This window comes from Cydia fagiglandana, chromosome 13, assembly GCF_963556715.1.
Source record: "Cydia fagiglandana chromosome 13, ilCydFagi1.1, whole genome shotgun sequence".
Classification (NCBI taxonomy): Eukaryota; Metazoa; Arthropoda; class Insecta; order Lepidoptera; family Tortricidae; genus Cydia; species Cydia fagiglandana.
This window is the reverse complement of record NC_085944.1, coordinates 19,334,263-19,351,621: the sequence shown is the minus strand read 5'-3', so window position 1 is coordinate 19,351,621 and position 17,359 is coordinate 19,334,263. Positions and strand designations below refer to the sequence as shown.

The 17,359-nt window shown below is 40.3% G+C and overlaps 1 protein-coding gene across 1 annotated transcript in view; it reads right to left on the bottom strand.

Moving 5' to 3' along the window:
• Positions 1-17,359, bottom strand: part of LOC134670401 (5-hydroxytryptamine receptor) — a 181,365-nt gene that overhangs the window by 33,846 nt on the left and 130,160 nt on the right. The window contains exons 2-3 of the mRNA XM_063528242.1: positions 15,093-15,158; positions 953-1,126 (exon numbers count right to left, since the gene is read on the bottom strand). Coding sequence (XP_063384312.1) covers positions 953-1,126; positions 15,093-15,135 — 217 coding nt within the window. The 5' untranslated portion in view covers positions 15,136-15,158. The remainder of the gene's footprint in view (positions 1-952; positions 1,127-15,092; positions 15,159-17,359) is intronic.

Sequence of the window (17,359 nt, the reverse complement as noted above, 5' to 3'; positions counted from 1 at the left end):
TATTTTGATTGCTGGCAAAATAAAACATAAAAGCATCGGAATTCGTGTTTCGGAATAGGCGAAATAGAAATATGTTGCGTCCGTACAATCTCTCGCCTAGATACCTGTTAACGATCCAACCTGTATGGTAGAGCGCCGGATTGCAGATTTGAGATTGTACGGTTCAGAAGAGTTTTTTTATGCAAGAACAAAATTAATTGAAAATTCCTACGGGCAATAATACTTCATAGTTGAAAAAAATACTCGTAGACTTATAGCCAGCACCGATCCAACGTTAAAAACGACGAATTAAAATAACATGACGTTCCATTAAACATGTCACATATGTCACCAATTATTTTTAATTCGTGTAAAAATATTCATACGTATATTTCTGTAAAAAAAAGAGATAGCACTATATTATTGCTTCGGAACTATTAGTGCAATAGCCGCTTCGCGCAAAAAGTAAAGAGTGACAGGGTTAACACTATGTTACTGATAAGTGATAACTTACCAACTATAGTGGCGAGGATGACCCCCGCCAGCACCACGGAGGTGACCGCCATGAGGACGAGCGACGTGACGTTGGAGTCTGTGACGTTGGCGCTGGTGCCGTTGCAGCCCCACGCCACCGCGTCCGTCCACGAGCACTTCGCGAGGAACCATTCCGTCCTAGCGTCGTTCACTTATGGCACTATGACACTGACAGATACAGCACTACACTGATAACTCACCAACTATAGTGGCGAGGATGACCCCCGCCAGCACCACGGAGGTGACCGCCATGAGGACGAGCGACGTGACGTTGGAGCCTGTGACGTTGGAGCCTGTGACGTTGGCGCTGGTGCCGTTGCAGCCCCACGCCACCGCGTCCGTCCACGAGCAGTTCGCGAGGAACCATTCCGTCCTAATGACGTTCACTTATGGCACATATACTGACACTGACAGAGACAGCACTACACTGATAACTTACCAACTATAGTGGCGAGGATGACCCCCGCCAACACCACGGAGGTGACCGCCATGAGGACGAGCGACGTGACGTTGGAGTCTGTGACGTTGGCGCTGGTGCCGTTGCAGCCCCACGACACCGCGTCCGTCCACGAGCAGTTCGCGAGGAACCATTCCGTCGTTGTGTCGACGTCATCTGGAATTAATGGAAGGTTTTTAGTTATTATGTTTTGCTCGAAAGGCCCAAGGTCCTGCCTATAATACTTATTCAGTTCGATGAAATTGAAATCATATATTATCCAATTGGAACAGAGTTGCATTTATTTTCAATTTTTATACAAAGCATAATCAACTCTTTCTTACAGTATAGGTTCAAATGCAGTGGCAAATTTTGGATTATTCATTTGTATGGCTGAGGAGGATATTGGAAGCAGGCTAGGAGACGAATCGCCTGTAAACAATTACTGTGGACATCCGTACTCTGGAAAGGTTGTAAATGCGTTGCCTTTAAGATGGATGTACATCCTTTTCTTGAAGGTTTAGAGGTTTTATTGGTGCTGAAATTCTAAGGGCGACAGTTCATTCAACAGTTTAGATGTGCGATGCAGGAAGTTTCTGGAGAAATCCACTTACCTAAGAATATCCCTTCACTCTTAATTTGGGCACGTGTAAAATAATGGACATAATATTAATATAGGAGTAAAATCCGTGGAATATACTTATTGAAATAATTTAATAAATAGAAAACACGTTCACACAAAGAGAATATTGGAAAGAATGACACTTATAAAAAACATATGAATATAAAAATACAAATCAAAAAACCATGGATGTTCTTATTACAAAAAAGGTAATAAAAAGGTTTAACACCCCCCCGTAATATGAACATCCTGTATATATTCATATTGAACATAAGTGTATATAGACATATCAAAGTAAACTGTACACATAATAAAATAGAGCACAAAAAAATCACCCTGTATATACAATCTAACTATCACTGACTATACACACACTAATACCTACTATGTACACCTAAACCTAACCTAAACCTAAAGCATTTGTACACTTAAAATGTTTTATTTTAGCCAAAGGTTTGGTTAAAATGTCGGCGACCATATCATTAGTGGGAATGAACCTTAGATGTAGATTATGGTGTGATAGTGCGTCACGAATGAAGTGATGTTTGATGTCGATGTGCTTGGTGCGGGCGTGATAAGTGCTATTATGTGCAAGTTTGATGGAACTCTGATTGTCTGAATGAATGATCATGGGATGAGCGATATTAAATACTTCCTGGATGAGCGTTTTTAGGTAAATGGCCTCCTTGCAGGCTTCAGCTAACGCCATATACTCAGCCTCTGTTGTTGAAAGGGCGACTGTACGTTGCTTGCGAGCTTCCCAAGAGATTGGCCCTCCACTCACCAGAAAGACATATCCAGTATAGGACCTTCGGTCAATGATGCTGTTTCCAAAGTCGGCATCCGAATATCCCACGACGTTGTTATGACCATTTCGCGTGTAAGTTAACCTCATGTCCTTTGTACCTTTGAGGTATCTGAGAACCCTTTTTGCGGCTTTCCAGTGTACCCCCCCGTAATGTGTATTGAATTGGGATAGGTACGAGACTGTATGTGCAATATCGGGCCGAGTTCCAATTGCTATATACATTAGCGAGCCGATAAGTTCCCTGTAGGGAACGTCAATTTCTTCTTCCTGCGTGGGAAGGGTTAGCTTTATGCCAGGTTCCATCGGTGTAGTGACGGTGATGGCATCCGTCATATTATATTTTTCTAAAAGTTTGTCAATATAGTGTGACTGATCAAGGGTTATACGACCTTTGTTCTGGGAAACCCTCATTCCGAGGCAGTCTTTGACAGGTCCCAGATCCTTGACCGTAAACAATTTCTTGAGGTCGTTTTTAAAGTTGGTTTTCAATGTTTCGCTGTTTGACAGAATGAAAAAGTCGTCGACGAATACTGCTACAACTAGAAAATCGTTGTCATGTCTCGTGTAGTACATGCAGTGTTCCGTTGATGCTTGTGTAAGCGATAAGGTGGCCATAGCTTCGCACACTTTCTTATTCCACTGACGTGGAGCTTGCTTCAAGCCATAAAGAGACTTCTTCAATAAACAGACTTTATTCTTCGAATCGGTAGAGAAACCTTCAGGCTGTTCCATATAAATTTCCTCTTCCAAATCACCATTCAAAAAAGCAGTTTCTACGTCGAGGTGGTCAACTTGACAGTTAAGTTCCGCCGCATATGCCATTAGTAGCCGTACAGATGATAACCTTGCTACGGGCGAAAAAGTTTCTCCGTAGTCTACTCCTGCAACCTGGGTAAACCCTTTGGCTACAAGTCTGGCTTTATACTTTACAACCTGTCCACTTGTGTCCTTTTTTAGTTTAAAGACCCACTTGCACTTTGTCGTCTTTCGATCCTTGGGTCTATCAACAATAATCCAAGTTCTATGTTTTTGGAGAGACTCATACTCAGCTTTCATCGCTTCAAGCCATTCTTGCTTTTGCGGATGGTCTGAAACTTCCTTAAATGTCTCAGGTTCCAGATCAGACGTCATGTTGACTGCGCAAACCTGTATGTATCGCTCAGGAGGTCGTCTGTCCCTAGCAGGATATCTGCGCTCCGGTTCTTCTTCGGGAACGGGTACTGCTTCTGCTGGTTCAGGGTTCTCACGACATTCCATCTCAGGTTCGGCGAGCGCAGGTTCAGGTTGGTCTGGAACTAAAGATTCAGGCTGGACATCAAGCTGTATATGGTACTGTGATGTTGGATCAGGATCAGAAATTGGGACTAGGACTTGTTGTGTTGGTTGAGACGGAGGTTCCAACTCGGTGGTGATGGGATTTGGGGTGGGATCTGCCTTGAGCTTGTCTTCTATGAAGACTACGTCTCTAGCGATAATAATCGTTCGGGGGTTTTGGGGATTGACGAGACGGTAAGCTTTGCTTTCCGTCGCGTAGCCTACGAAGATGCATTTCTGAGTCTTGGCGTCAAGCTTTGTACGTTTTTCTTTTGGTACAAGAACATGAGCTTCACAGCCAAAGACTTTGAAGTGTGACAGGTTTACCTTTTTACCGGACCAAATCTCCTCCGGAATACGGTTCTTCAGGGCTTGCGTTGGCACGTGATTTTTGATGTAAATCGCCGTGTTTACCGCTTCTCCCCAATATGCTTTCGGCAGCTGCGAGTCCTGGAGCATGCATCTCGCCTTTTCAATGATCGTGCGATTTGCGCGTTCCGAGATCCCGTTCATCTCAGGGTTGTACGGAACTGTGGTCTGATGGACAATCCCGTTCTCCTTCAGGAACGTGGACAGATCATGGTTGACATACTCGCCTCCATTGTCTGATCTCAGGACCTTGATCTTCTGCCCCGTTTGGTTCTCTACTAGATGCTTAAACTCTACGAACTTACCGAAGACCTCATCTTTTCTTTTCAAAAGATAGCCGAAGGTTTTTCGACTAAAGTCATCCGTAAAGGTAAGTAAGTATAGAGCTCCGCCAAATGATTGCGTACTCATTGGACCGCATAGGTCGGAATGAATGAGTTCCAATACGCAATTTGACCTACTCGTAGACTTGTAAAAAGGTTTCTTAGAAAGTTTGCCTTGTAGGCACGGAACACATGGTTCATGCAAACCTTTTTGAAAGTCAACGCCAATGTGCTTATTTTTGAGAATGTTTAAAGTTTTGGCATTTATATGAGAAAGACGTCTATGCCAAAGCATTGCGGACTCCTTGGTGCCAGTGCAAAGTGCGTGAGGAGTATTATTTGAACTGACATCAAGTCTAAACATACCTTTATGTATAGAGCCTGTGGCAATGACAGGTTTCGTCACTTGACAGCCATTCTCGGGAATGATACTCGCGCCTTTTGATGTAAACAAAACATCGTAACCTTTATCGGTTAATTTGTAAACCGATAGAAGATTAGTGGCTAGGCCAGGGATGTACAACACGTCACTAATACTATTTACATTGTCAGATATATACATATTTACAGTACCTTTTCCATGGCTTGAAATCTGGTCATTGTTTGCGACGGTGATGGGCATCATGTGGGGTGACATGGCGGAGAACCAATCTCTACGGTTGCTCATGTGAGAAGTCGCTCCAGAATCAATATACCAGTCCTGAGAACCTGTGGCTGTAGGGGGAATGAGAGGGAAACAAGATGAAAGCGTGAATTCAGATGTATTAAATGATTTGGTCGTCGAATCATTCTTGTTCTTATTCTTCCTACACTCAGAAACTACATGCCCTAACTTTTTGCAATATTTACAAAATAATTTAGATTTCGTCTTCGACGAGCGGGCTTGCAGCACGTTTGCTGGTCCTTGTTTGACAGGTGCAGGCTGGGTACTGCCGGATGCAGCGCTGACGGCACGAGAATCTTCCTTTAGTAGAGCCGTCACGACGTGTTCCGATGTTATCTTAGCGATGTTAGCGTGTTCCAGGGTCATCACTAATGGCTTAAACTCTTCTGGCAGGCCGGCGAGCATCACGATAGCCAGAAACTCGTCCTCGACTGACGCGCCAATGCTTTGGAGTTCCTGTTGCGTAGCCAACGATTTGTTCACATATTCTTCCATGTTACCATCATATTTATTGGATAGTAACTTCCTCATCAAAGCCAGTCTTCTTGTCAGGCCGCTATCTGCATAAGCCTTTTTTAGGCATTGCAGTGTTTCATACGCAGTTTTAGCTGACCTTATTACCGGATACACGTTTTCGTTGCAGGACAGGCATATCTTTGCTCGAGCACGAGCGTCTTTTTGCTTTTCTGCGGGGTCTGTCAATTCGTCTTTTTTTGTACAGACCTCCCAGAGTCCTTGATCGGTGAGCAAACACTGAATACTGAATAACCAGTTATTGAAGTTCTTGCTTCCGTGTAGCTTCGAGAACGTTATATGATGAGTATGTGTAGACGTCGATGGAGAATCCATATTTCTCGTACTTATTAAACTTATTTCGCAGCGTAGTACGGGCACTCATAACCTATTAATATAGGAGTAAAATCCGTGGAATATACTTATTGAAATAATTTAATAAATAGAAAACACGTTCACACAAAGAGAATATTGGAAAGAATGACACTTATAAAAAACATATGAATATAAAAATACAAATCAAAAAACCATGGATGTTCTTATTACAAAAAAGGTAATAAAAAGGTTTAACACATAACCTTTGACTTTACCCTCGTTTTGAATTGCTTAGCTATAATTTCAACTATTTGCGCTCTGAGGAATCGGGTCCATTTAAGAGTTAGATAACAAAGTAGCGACCTATAATATATATTTAATAAATTTCTCAAAAATCATGACATACAAAAACTAAATAAAGTATAATTATATTAACTAGATGAATTAGAAATCCGCCAGGTTCTAAAAATACTCAATTCGAGGACAGCTCTTTTAACCCTACAGATTCCTTTATAAATATTACCGTAATTTATACCGTAATAGTTTTCAGAGAAATGCGATGCGTTCTTTTATTACCTTCTATAGTTCAAAGGAAAAAGAGATTAAGTACAATGGAAACTAGAATATCGTTGGGGCGTTTTTCCTTGGCAGTGGTTTAACCCCGTCGGGAAATTAGATCTTTAGCTCAAAAGAATCCTTTAGCCTTGGATTACCGCGCGTAGATTCCGTTTTATGTTTAAAAACACTAATCATCGGATTTCTTTTACGTATTTATACTACTACACTGTGAGCATTGGATAATTGTTTAACAAAAACAGCATATAAACTTACAAAAATGACACGTGAATAAATAATTGATTGACCAAGGCCTCTAACTAGCGCTTACAATTGCATTGTTATCATCTGCAAAAACTATTCGGCTGATATCCGGAATTTCTTTGCTTATGAATTGTATCAGGCCGTTAGTGTAAAGCTGGTGTAAAGCACAAAAAAGACTGGGCCCAGGAGGAACCTTGTGGTACTCCTCGCATTAGTTTGATTGATTTTGATTTGGATTATACATGTTATGTTATGTTAAGGAGACACAATATAAATCGAAAAAAATATGGTGCTTTGGAGTCACGTTACTTGCTCCATCTAAGTAACCGATCCGTGACTGTATGTATTGCAGGAATCCCCTGTTTTAATAACTCTGCGCTATGTTTGCGTCTGAGTTCCCAACGATGTGCATGAAGCCAATGAACTACAGAGGCATGACATTTTTCTTGCCGTTCAGAAGTTTCTGAGATCCGTTTATTAAATATATTTCATGCTAGAAAGTGACGTTTTTTAACACTCAAAATATTATTTCGTTTTGAGTACTCTTCGAACGTGATATCTATAGTCTGTCAAGTCTTTTCCGTCAAAACAAAAAAGTGGCAAATTTAAAAAATATAGTCGCGAAGGGTAATGTATGGTCCCATTGAAAATTTGTATTTTCCGCCTTCTTCTACTAACAAAGTTGTTTGACCGGTTATATTCAGGTTATTTCAGTTGAAAAATTAATAAATAGTGAAGTTTCTAATACCAAGCTGAAAATAACACAAATCAAGATATATTAATAAAATAATCTAATTCTTGTTTTATGATAAATTGATAATGGTCATATCATGAACTTTCATTATAAAGAGGTGGAATAGTACCCAGTTTATTCGACGGGGAATGTGGTGAACAACATTCGGACCATATTCACCTTCACTCGAACTCGGCGCGTTAATTTAAGTTATTGCTCTTGGGAACTTATTAACTTACTTCAGGTTCCACTCGAGTTAGTCTGGAATTGGCGTTTTAGAACTCATTGTAGCGTACGAGTATGAGTTTAGTTTGAAATATTAGGTACCTAGGTACCTACTTTATTAAGCTGTTAGCCAATTCCAAATTACGTTGTTATATCAAGATAATATTTAAATGTTGTCAGTCTCTCGTACTTCTCGCTCGCGACATCATTTAGTTATTGCACTGTAATCTACAATACTGCAGCAGTATTTAATTGCTGGCGTAGTCTGAATCCGAGCGATTCCTAAATTTGCAGTGCATAATAAAAAAATAGTCTCCTTTGTGATTCTTCGTGTTTCCAGTAGTCTCCGGATGGATGTCATGCGATACCTCGCAGGAGGTATGCGTGGCCGTATCCGCCTTCCGGCTGTGACGGCTGTATCGGGTCGCTCCCCACCTCGTGGGGAGGTCAAACGTCATCATTTTATGGATGACAGTGCTTCTGTTGTGAGGTGAGTTTCTGTGCGTCCATGTTGCTGGCAGACGCGCTGGTGCTGCAGGAGATGGAGCTGTGGTGGTCGATCAAGGTCGTGCGGGCGGTTAGGTCCGCTACGGCGATGGTGTCTGAAGTTGTAGTCGTGCGGGTGGTGTGGCCCGCTCCGGCTGAGGTGCTAGAGGTGTGTGGTCAAGGGCGAGCGGCGCATCTGGTCCGAACGGCGATGGTGTCTGAAGCTGTAGAGTAGTAGAGTTCACGGCCGCACGGGTGTGGTGGCCCGCCACGGCGGTGGTGTCTGTAGATGTAGGCGCCATCGGGATCGGGAGGTGAGTCCGCTGCGTCGATGGTGCTTGTATTTGATGGAGGAGCCATCGGGTTGGGAGGTGAGTCCGCTGCGTCGATGGTGCTCGCAGATGAAGGTGGCAGGCATCGGGTTGGGAGGTGAGTCCGCTGCGTCGATGGTGCTCAGGTGTAGGGGGGCCCAGGTGCTCAGGTGTTGGGGGCCGCCAAGATGTTATTCGTGACACACACGGCTTCGCAGTACGAAGTATGCGTGCGGTCACGACGGCGGCGCGGAGCGAAGTTCCCATTCCCCAGTAGTCTCCGTAATTTCAGCACAAATTTATATTTCAGTGACAGGCTCACAAGCCTCGACACGACATGCACGACTCGTGTATTCTCGTCACGTAGCACAGCCAAACAAGGAAACGTAGTTAGAGCGCCGCCACATGACGCCAACTCATATGACATGAAGACTTTCCTTTACCTGTACTGCTATTTCTTTTGAGGGGACTTTCAATTTTTAGACATCGCCATCAATCATTAATGGCCACTGTATCCCTGACGGATGAAGGTTGCAACGCTGTGTCGAGAACGGTTGAGACGGCCAATGTAATTCAGCTTATGGCTATACAATATTTATTTATTTTATTATGATTTTACAATATTTTAATGAATTTATTCTAATTTAAGTAACTTATTATTTTTAACTGAACAATTTTATATTTTAAATGTGATTTCGTTATTTTATTTTTATAAATGTCAGGAATGTTCAAATATTTCAAAATTTTTATTGTTTATTATTTTATTGTTAATCCTATGGAAATTGTAATTTAATCCTATGTAATTTGTAATGCGATGTGTTGGACCTATGATGTCTTAAATAAACTGATTTATTATTATTTGTATGTCTTTTCCATATCTCGGGACCATGGGGTCCCGGACCTTTGGGAGGCGTACGTGGGGCCGGAGCCAACAGCGCAGAGGCCCTTTAAGACACTTTAATCTAAAAGCAAGGGATACACATGGCGGATACCATCCCCGAACGCACAATGTGATACATCCGGAGATGGTCCCCGCCAGGTGCAAAGACTATTGCAGTGCAGCACTTTTGTGCTGCGATGGGAACTAAGGTCATGGGCTATAGATTTGAACGTTGGATGGACTGGATAATGGGCTATGGGAGAGACTAGCGGACACCTGCCGTGACAATCAGTCTCAAAATTGTGTAAGACAGGTGGTGACTCGCCTACTCATTTAGTGGGCCCTACAACGGCCGCACGCACAGTGCGACAATAGGGCAACACTTCGGAGCGGCTGTAAGGTTGTCGAGAGGTGAGTCTGCGGTAGCCAGATCCCGGTGATCCGTTCAGCAGGCCGCCGGCGTTATGACATTTTACACTTCCAACCTGGAGCATAGGTCCCGCTCTTGCGACTCCACTCTGGCCGGCCAATCAAGGCAAGCACAGAGGCGAGGGCCAGATGACAGGGCCCTCTGGAATAGGGGTCCGCGGTGTCGCCACTCACCGTCAGCTCGCCACAAGCTGCCCCCGCGGGTTTATTATTATTATTATTATACAAGCCTATTGCTGCACGGCACTTCTTGCCGCATATGTCGCATGTACGAATTTCGAGTTTGTTGAGACTCTGGATTTGAGACCAGGCTTGGCGCTTGTGCCTTTTACGTCTCATGAGACTAGAATTCTCATGAGATTAGAAAACATGTTTTCTAGCCACACTTAGAATAGAGTAGAACATAGAGCGTTTATTCGAGGGAAAATAAAAAGAAGAAAACAACACGTAACACAACTTAACATATACTTAAGCCACGAAATGGTCGTGCTTCTGCACTCCCACGCATAGATAGGCTTCTAGATTTTATCAGCTATATGCTGAATTTTAATCAAGAGCAAATGCTGCATGAATATGACTATATTTTAAATTAATTTCTCTTCATTTATTTTTCAGATATGTAAATAACTTCACAGAATCAGTGGCCCACAAATTTGATGCCAAAATGTAAGTTTGAATTTACCTCTTGGCCTAACGGTCGTGTTATAACAAATTTAGGTCAAATCGACACCGATTTGTAAGTCAAATTCTCCTTGATAGTTATCAAAGAGAATTGGAGTTCCAAGTTCCTTTTTCCTGAAAAGTCGGAGCTAAAATCACGTTGGGATATTGAGATCAAACGGATCGTGACTGCCGTAATGCTTTGTAGACGGAGAGACGACGTTCACGTGACTTCGTCTAGTCATTGAATCTAATGAGTTAGGAGTATAGGCTATAAGGGGACGCGCGGAAAGGAATAAAAGAAGAAGATGATTGCGCTTGACGTGGTACGAATGATATTATGGGCTCCTAGCCTAGTCGCTAGTGACCCTGCTATGAAGCAGGAGGTCAACGATAAAATCTTTCATCAAAAATGACATTTTTGATAAAATAAACTTATTTAAATAATAGCTTTATATGGATACTCCCACATAACATATGTGTTGCGTGAATGATTTACAGTCCGTTGCAGAAATAACTGACCCCCTGTTTAGAAATTTGTTTGCAGGGGGACACCCAACCCAACTATCCCTGCAACTGACGGCCCGATTCGAACTTTAGTAGTGACGTTTCTTCAAACAAAAACGTCACTTTTGACACTGACATATCTAATCCATATCGTGTCTAGACGTAATATTTGACGCATCCTAAAATTCGAATAGGGCAGTGACTATAATTATTCATATATGTTTTGATCGTCTCTAACTTTTATCTTTACTAAACAGTACGTTCAAGCGTCTTCTAACGACTGCGAATACGACACAAGAACTCTATTACAAACATAAGACCATCGAGAGTGTTCGTCAAGCAAACTCGGCGCTAACTCACTCTCGAGCGTGTGTGAGCCCAACTTGCCTTATTTGCCCAATATTGTTGCACCCTGTACATAGAGAACAAAAGACTATGCAGTTCGTGTGCAGTTTGGCAAATATTAATTAGTATTATGCTGTGCTGCTCTACACTTGCTGTTATTGAAATGTATAAATATTATGGTAGGTACAATTTTACACAAATCGATCTAACCCAGGCGTGGGTCACTTCGCGATTTCGTCGCTTTGCTACAGGTAGCTAAAAGTACATCTGTTCCACACCAATTTTGGTGGCTATAGCCATAAGCCGTGCGTGGCGCTGTGGTCACCTAGCGGCCGATCGTAACAGACGCGTTTTGTTTGAGAGTGAGTCTTAAGTACCTAGTACTATTATTTTATTCTGTGCCTAAACCCACACTAAGATAGGTTTAAATAAATTTTATTACTCATAAGAATATTACAATTCACTTACATGAGTTAAACATACTTATACTAAGAATTAAGAAGATCAATATCATCAATATCTTATTCTTAATAATTTGTGTTGTAGATGACGAAATAGTTTTACGAATGTCATCTACTCAACTTCCATAACTAGGTATTAAATAATAAACAAAAAAAAACCGTACGCTATAAAAAATCTATTTTATGTTGGCGTCAAACATATAACTACCCTCGTATCGGGGGTTAAAAACCTGCCATCAACGGGACATTGTTAGGCGTCCATTTGATTTTGGTACTTTACTCCCCAAATTGAACATAAGACGCGACGTGTTACAGATTCGTTATCGTGGATTAGGATCGTTAGAGTCATTCGCTGGGCTTTGAGTTCCAATCTGATTGATAGGGAATCTACCACTGATGCCTTCTTTTTTAAGCCGGAAGGCGGCTGATTAAGGATGACTCACGCTAGACCGGGCCGGATCCAGGCCGAAGCCTCCGGCGCTTCGTTGTTTGTTAAGAAGTGTAATTTAGCGAAAAGTATTTGGCCCAAACGGAAGTACACCATAGTTTGAGTATATCATTAGGGTCGCCACTCAAGCAGCTTTTTATCGCTTTTCAGACATTACGAAACCTTCCCAGTGTGGTTTTATCTTAATAAAATCAGTCGTCAAACTCATCATTTATCACCAGCCGGGCATTATCCGAAAACGTACGCAGATATCTGTCGTCTCCATGAAACGACACGTCATTAAAATGATATCTTCACACGTTACGATCTATCTACGCTGTCTGTGACATCGGTAATAATGACATTACGCTTGTTACGACTAAAGGTGACATTTGGATGGATGGTGACACACGGCGCGATTCGGGAAATGAATTATAGATTCACTAGATTTGAAATAGTAAAGATATGTGACGTTCCAACGCAAGGTGAATATTGATTCAGCCGGGGCAATGGTACCTTTTGCCTTGGAACGTCACATATCTTTACTATTTCAAATCTAGTGAATCTATAATTAACGCCGCTCCAATGAGCGGCGTTAATAATATCGTTAAGCGCCAGCCGCCTTAAGGTACCTTTTGCCGTGGAACGTCACAAATCTTTATTATTTAATATCTATTGAAACTCTAATTCATTTCCCGAATCGCGACGACAGTAGCTACACTATGTTGCGGCATTACCCCCTCGCTAGGGTTGAATTTACTTGGTCTAGTTCTCTGTCCAGGTCATACTCGCATCACTGCCGAAATTGTGACGTTCCGTGATTTTTTTTGCAATTTATATGCAGAATATCGCTTTTTTTTCCTCCACCATAAAGCTAGCGTGGAATATCAAATGATACACTAAGCGACGAAAAATCCAGCGAAGTCTCTCAAATATGCAGTGTTTAAGTAGCTCGCTTGTTGAAGACGTGCTGAAATGCCATTGTGCCGAGCACGAGTTAGCTCTCAGTCTAGCCATTCCAAGTTTCAACGGGGCCTCGGGGTTAGGTCTACACGGTATTAGTGTTGGTAGACTAATACAGAGTTCTACACTCTGTTTACGCTGTAACGCTTAAGTCATACATTTTGCGCATTAAATAAATTAATTTTATAAGAACATTCTTACACAAATTGACTTAAGTCACACGGTAAGCTCAAGAAGGCTTTTGTGTTGTGGGTAGGTACTCAAACAACGATAAATTATAATAAACTTATACTTATAAACATAGAAAACACCCATGACTCAGGAACAAATATTTGTGCTCATTACACAAATAAATGTCCTTACCGGAATTCGAACCCAGGACCATCGGCTTCGCAGGCAGGGTCACTACCCACTAGGCCAGACCGGTTGACAAACATTATGTACATGTCTAAAAACATCCTTTTATAACGCAAATAAAAGACATGGACATTGTTGTATAAAAGTAACATAATAATATTATGTAGGTAGGTACCTAAATATTCAATAATCGAACACATTCTCCCTCCAGCTTATCTATATTGCCCAACGATGTTATTAAAATCTGTTATCCTTTTGCAGAATCAATCTGCATACTATTACTCTCTTCGTGTCACCGAAACGTCTTATAATCATTGCAAAATCCTGCGACATACGACCTTTAGGTTATTGGGAAGGTTTAGCAAGAGAAACAAAGTCCTGGATCAAACGATAGTCGACCTTCGGATAATAGCCTAAGGTTGTCGAAGACTGCAGTTATTTTGGTTTAAATAGATCTCCAACTAAAGAACTTATGTTAGTTTAGTTGGACTTTCGTTAATTACGTTTACTGAGGGTTCGGGTCAAGTTTCAGTGATGATTAGTACAGAATAGATGATTAGTTGTGTGTTTTGACAGTTGTTCAATAACTATAAGGCCGGTCGCACATTGAATACAAATTTTAGTAATTTTTGTAATATAAAGTAATATTTGAAATACGTCTAAGCACCTAAGTAAGTTGCCTAAAAACATCGTTTTTTTAGTGATAAGACCTAATTTACTTGTAAATTATATTCTAATTTGATTTTCTTATTGAAATGAAATGAAAATCTTTATTTCAGGAAACTAGTGGCCCATACATAACGACCATACATATGGCGACATAGTGGCCATAGTTTGAAAGTAGCTCCAGTAACGTAGAAAATGAGGAGTGCTAGGTTATCATCCTATGGGCATGTAATGAGGAGGGATGAATGCCATATAGGCAAAAGAATGTTAGGGATGAATGTTGATGGACGGAGAGCGTATGGTAGACCCAAACAACGATGGATGGATTGTGTGAAAGAGGATATGAGAAAGAAAGGAGTGAGTACTGAGGACACGAAAGGAAAGACAGAGGAGAATGGAAGAGGAAAACATGTTGTGCCGACCCCACATAACGTGGGATAAGGGCAGGGGAAAGAAGAAAACTAGTGGCCCATACATAAATACCTTAAAACTAGCATATTATAAAAATATATTTTAAAACTAAACACTACAAAACACATTATGGCTGCGATGCATTACGCAACCCCGCATTGCTGCTTATTGCTTATTGTTGCTTATTGCTTTGAATTTTAGCAAAACTAGAAGCAAACCTAATTATATGTTTCGTGAATGTTCCTGTCCATGTTATTTCAGAGAGTGGTTTAAAAATGAAAACGTAACGTCGATTGTATGGGAGCAGTTATTGTCGGCGGGTTTGTGAATAATAAGAGAAAAATTTTACCCCCTTATGGCCCTTATTCATAAACGCGCTACAAACCTCAATTAGCTAATAATCGTTTGACTTTATCTGTCATTTTGACTTATGTATTTGTAAGAAAGGGATAAAGCATAATTTAACTAAATTAGTCTCATAAAGTTGGTTGGATAGGGGGGTAAGAAGATAATAAAAATATAAATATGCACTTACTGTTAGATTCATTCAGTCGTTGTATGAGTAGCGAATTGTTCATCGCGGACGCTGTCGCTCGCCCTCCTGAAACAAGCGGAACAAAACGGTTATTAGGGCTGATGACACATGTTGAATTTAATAGGAAAATCTAGTGAAATACATAATACTAGTAGTTCGCCCCGAACTGAGAACTCGCGGTTCGCCAAAAAGTCGTCAAAGGATCGAAAACCGCGTGCGAGTGGTGCCCTTGATAAATTTAAGTTACCATAGACTCTATGGCATAGAAAATAAAATGAACTGTATTTGTGATAGTCGTTATCTTATCAAATACTAATATAATGTTTATTTTATTTCGTTTTTATCTTGCTACATATTTTATACTATTACGCTTGCTCTACGGAACGGAACGGAACTAGTAATCTAACTCATATAAATAACAAATCAAGTTGTATTTACAAGTTCGAATAGGCCTCCAGGACTCGCCCTGCCCGTTCCGCAAAACGTGTGGTCAACCACTTTACCGCCGTTAGTTTCTGCTTATTAAGGGATTCTGTAGGTATTGCTTACGCTGGTGAACCCTTTGGGGGAATAAATTTGTATGCCGAGAAAAATTTATTGGTTATTTATAATTTGGTCAGTAAAATCATAAAATATAGTGTATGGAAAATGTATATAAGTAATAATGGTACGAGTATATACCTAAAATCATCCACTAATCATATATTTTTTAAACTTATACAAACTATTATTATTATTAGGTGCCCTTTAGTTAGGTGTATGTTTAGCTATTTTTATACAAAAAAAGATAAATAACAATGGAAAAACTCAAAGAAAATTTTAAAACCAAAATTGTCATTTTTACAGTTTTTTTGGTGGCATATTATTAAATGACAACCATTTTGTAACCCTATCTTCATTCATAGTTATCACTCTTTTAATTGTTACACAACTCAAAATTTCTACAATAGTCAGTGAGTCCAGACTTTCTGGCTATCAATTTTATTTGTGTTCAAAAATCAAGAGCAATTTACTAAAACCGTTCACTTTATATTCTAATATCCATACAGATAGACCAGTTTTCATTGCTCTCAAGTGTATTTACTCAGTATAATGTTGAAGAGGAAAGAAATTAAACTTGCGAAGTAAACAACAATGGGATTCAAATCGGCACGTTTAACATTTGCGAACTATTTCCTCCTATCCCGAGAGTTTTCAAGCGAGAGGTCGCGCTACGGACACTAGAGAGGGGGTAGAGGGAGTAGGAAATACTGCTTGCATTCTTATTTTCTACATCAAAGTAAAAATTGACTAAAAGAAACACTGAAAACAAAAATGACAAAACTTAAAAGTCTTAATTAAATCTAAGTAAGTAGTTTATGTCCTGTATTACTGTCCTGAACTAATACAATTTTATTAAATAATAAGCCGACTAATCGGCCTTGTTCGCTTGTCGTATATAATTGTGATGCTTAATCGCTGATTACAAATATGGCCAGATAGTCGGCTTTCTGATCAAGTCGGTACATCCCTAGTAAAAAGTATTCTTAGAACCGTCTCGGCTTATCCCTAAGTCATCCTTATTGTATCTAAAATATCGTTTGAAGAAGAACCATCAAACTATAGTATCATTTTATACTTCCGACACGAGTATTAATGTGTTATTTAATAAGCTATCTTATCTTTTATTTTTGTATCTTACCTTTGCTTATTCTTAGATCTATCTCGGCCCACCCCTAAGTGTTGACTTGAAACCGAATTACACCCCCGCTGTATTTAAAATGCAATTTCCTTCAACAATAGCCTTCTGTACAACTGTTAGCCAACGTTCGCTTTACAACTTATATAATTTAGTTATTGTTTCTGCTTAGTTTCTGGATATTAGAGTTTTGTTTGCTGGGTTATTTAAACACAACGTATTTGTCTTCCTTATCCAGGTAGATAAATTATCTAAGTCTCAGCGTAACCTCAATATGTATAAAAATAGGTAGCTATAAAGAATAGACAGACGTGTTTGTTCTTATAGTATCACACTTAAGGTATTTCACTATTTATACACCTTTTCCCTGCTCGAGTCACATAAATAACAAGATCAGTCATGTTATTTAGGTTGTATTTAATAATTGTAAAAGAGCCCATGAAACCTATACATGCAGAATATTTTTTTGAATTATGTTTAGCAAAAGAAACTAAAGTTTAGACTCCTTCTCTTATTACAAAATAAATACCGACAGCTACGAACGAAGCTTACCAACTAAACAAAATAGCCGCTACAAAAAACTTTTTGT